This window comes from Gracilinanus agilis, chromosome 2 (genome assembly GCF_016433145.1).
Source record: "Gracilinanus agilis isolate LMUSP501 chromosome 2, AgileGrace, whole genome shotgun sequence".
Taxonomy (NCBI): domain Eukaryota; kingdom Metazoa; phylum Chordata; class Mammalia; order Didelphimorphia; family Didelphidae; genus Gracilinanus; species Gracilinanus agilis.
This window is the reverse complement of record NC_058131.1, coordinates 264,106,005-264,109,066: the sequence shown is the minus strand read 5'-3', so window position 1 is coordinate 264,109,066 and position 3,062 is coordinate 264,106,005. Positions and strand designations below refer to the sequence as shown.

The following is a 3,062-nucleotide window of genomic DNA, read 5'->3' as shown; positions in this document are numbered from 1 at the left end:
TGGTAGCAAATACAAAGCCTAACAACTCTAGTAATGCCAGAGACAGTGAAAGAATCTAGGAATCCATTTCAGCTTTCTGATACTTACTGGAAAGAAGGTAGAAAAGGATCTTTGCCTTGTAATAGAGTCCCTCTTAACTATTCTCTAAAATATCTCATTCCCATTCCTGCCTCTCATCCACACATATTTAGGTTAATTTTTTTTCTTCTGATAAGGATAATAACCAAATAAAGCCACAATTCCAGTAACATCAGGCAAGGGAGAAAAAGTTTTGGCAGAATCCAAGAATTAGCATTACATACCTACTCCTATCTCCTAACCATATAACCCCGCCCCCCCCCACCCCAAGAAAAAATTAAGCCAAGTTGAATAAGGCTGGGGGACAGAGAGAAGGGAGAGAGGAAGGAAGGAAGGAAGGAAGGAAGGAAGGAAGGAAGGAAGGAAGGAAAGATTGATTCTAGGCTCTCTTTCCAACTGCTGAAACAATTATTTCTATCCTTTGTCCTCTCCTAACTATGACTTCTTTCAATACTTTTTCTCTGCTCTTTGATCTCCCTCATCTCTTTTATCTCTTTCTCTCTTATCTCTCATCCCTCTTATTTCCTTCTTTTATCTCTCATCCCTCTTATCTCCCTCTCTTAACTCTCTTATCTCTTCTCTTCCACCTCTTATCTCTCATCTTTCTTATCTCTTATATCTCTTGTCTCTCTTATCTCTTAGCTCTCACCCCTCTTTCTCTTATGTCTCTCTTATCTCTCATCTTTCTTATCTCTTACCTCTCTATCTCTTATCTCTCTTCTCTTATCTCTTTTATTTCTCTCATCTCTCTTGTAATCATGGCAACCAGAAGTGGGGTTGAGAACCCTTAATTCTCTCTGAGTGGATTAGTTTGAAAAGAAACCACATTTCTTCCCCTCCGGAGCTGCCTCCTGTTGCTGCCAGTCCAGCCTCCTGCTACTAACTCCCTGGGTGGTCCCAGCCTCCTGCTCCTGCCACGCCTGCTCCTCCTGCTGTTGCTGCTGCTGATTGGAGCCTTTCTCCGGAGACTTGGAAAGTATACATCCTTTTTTTCCCCCTCACATTGCCAACAGTTGAGTACTTGCTTGTTGCTTGCCTTGGAAGCCCTGGTGTTTTTCTCTTAGACATCTCTCTTTTATCTCTCTTCTCTATGTCTCTCTCTGTCTCTTCTCTGTCTCTTCTCTGTCTCTCCCCTCTCTGTCTCTCTCTCGGTCTCTCTCTCTCGGTCTCTCTGTCTCTCTTCTCTCTCCTATCCCTCTCTCTCTTTCTCTCTCTCCTTTCCTCTTTCCTCTCTCTGTGCTTTCATGGCTCTAGGTTTTTCGCTATGCTCTCTTTCCACATCTCTGTCTCTCGGCCTGTGTCTGTCTCTCTGGTATCTCTCATTCTCCACTCTCAAAAATCTGTCTCTTTTGTCTTTTCTTCTTAGTCTCTCTCACTCCTCCCTTTAATTACAAGAGGACCTTCTGATTGGGCAGCCACGAAATCCCAGAGGGCTACTCCAAGGCATATAACGAGCGCGGGGTGAAGTGGCATCTAGATCCCACCCCCCTCCCCCAACCTGGGTACATCGGCGTTGGCAGTAGCGGGGGAGGAAGTGGGTAAGGACTGGAGGGACCGAGGACAGACGAGTGAAAAAGGTGCAAGGAGCTTCAGAACAGACTAGACACATCTCCTCCTTCTCAGGTATCCCACCCCACCCCAGCACGCCCCTTCCCTAAGCTCTCTGGCTTTAAGTCAGAAAACCCGCACAGAGATTGCGTGTGGGGAGGAAAGGGTGAAAGGGACAAATTTCTACGAGTGGAGGAGATTGTTTCCCCTTTCCTGAAAGCAGCGCTTCGGAGTGTGGGTAGCTCCCGGTTGGAAGCTTATATGCTCTGATGAGTGTGGGAAGAGGCAACCTTTTCTCCGGCTCCACTGAGCTCCCGGAGAAGGCTATGGCGGAGCTCAAATCTCTGTCAGGGGACACCTACCTGGCCCTAACCCAGGGTTACACAACCTCTGCTTTCCCTTATGGCTCTGTCCGCGGTGCTGAAACGCACAGAGGCTACAGCGCAGCTTCAGCGGGAGACTTTCACGGGGCTCCTCTGGCCAAGGGAGGGGCAGCCGAGAGCAGCGGGGAGCAGAGCGGCGATGAAGAGGACACCTTCGAACCTAGAAAAAGGAGCTCTGGCTTCGACGCCGACGCCAAACTCAAGGCGGGGACTCTGGCCAAGAAGCCCAAAGAACAGCGCTCCTTGCGCCTGAGTATCAACGCCCGAGAGCGGAGACGCATGCACGACTTGAACGATGCCTTGGATGGGCTCAGGTCGGTTATCCCCTACGCGCATAGCCCGTCAGTGAGGAAACTGTCGAAAATTGCCACCCTTCTCCTAGCGAAGAACTACATCCTGATGCAGGCCCAGGCTCTTGAAGAGATGAGGCGACTGGTAGCCTATTTGAACCAGGGTCAGAGCCTCACTGGCCCTATTCCAGCCGCATTGACTCCCTTTGGCCAAGCCGCAGTATATCCCTTCTCCAGCACAGCACTGGCCGCCTGTCCTGAGAAATGTGCTGCCTTCTCGGGGACTCCCTCTGCTCTTTGTAAGCACTGTAACGAGAAGCCGTGATTGGGTGTGTATCTAACCCTGACCCCACATCTCCCACCACCACCTTCCCTCCAGTCCCTTGCCCTCTCCCTAACCTTGTCCACTGCCTTTCAGCCTTCTCGCAACATCGTTTCAGTTAGAATTGCTACAATGCCTGTTCTGATCCCCACCCTGCCCCCCTTCATCTTCCTCGACTTCTAAAAATTTGTTTAAATGAAAAGCAACGAAGGAAAGGATAAGGGGATGCACTGATCTCGGTGTAGTCTGAGTGTTAAACTGTCTTACGCAATCGCTTTCCCCACCTGCCCGGGCTAAACAAGTCAGAAAAAACTTCTCCAGTTCCCTTCGGCACCCAGCCTCCAGCCTTTTAGCCCCACGTTAAAGTCGCTCTCTCTTTTACACGGAAAAAATATTCCTTGCAACAAGTCCCCTGGATCGGGGACTGACCATAATGAGAGC

General features: G+C 49.3%; 1 protein-coding gene across 1 annotated transcript; it reads left to right on the top strand.

The window, feature by feature from the left end:
* Window positions 1–1,895: 1,895 nt before the first annotated feature.
* Window positions 1,896–2,624, top strand: BHLHE23 (basic helix-loop-helix family member e23). Its single transcript, XM_044661164.1, has one exon. It carries the CDS (start codon window positions 1,896–1,898, stop codon window positions 2,622–2,624), a length of 729 nt encoding a protein of 242 aa, XP_044517099.1.
* The last annotated feature ends 438 nt before the right edge of the window (window positions 2,625–3,062 follow it).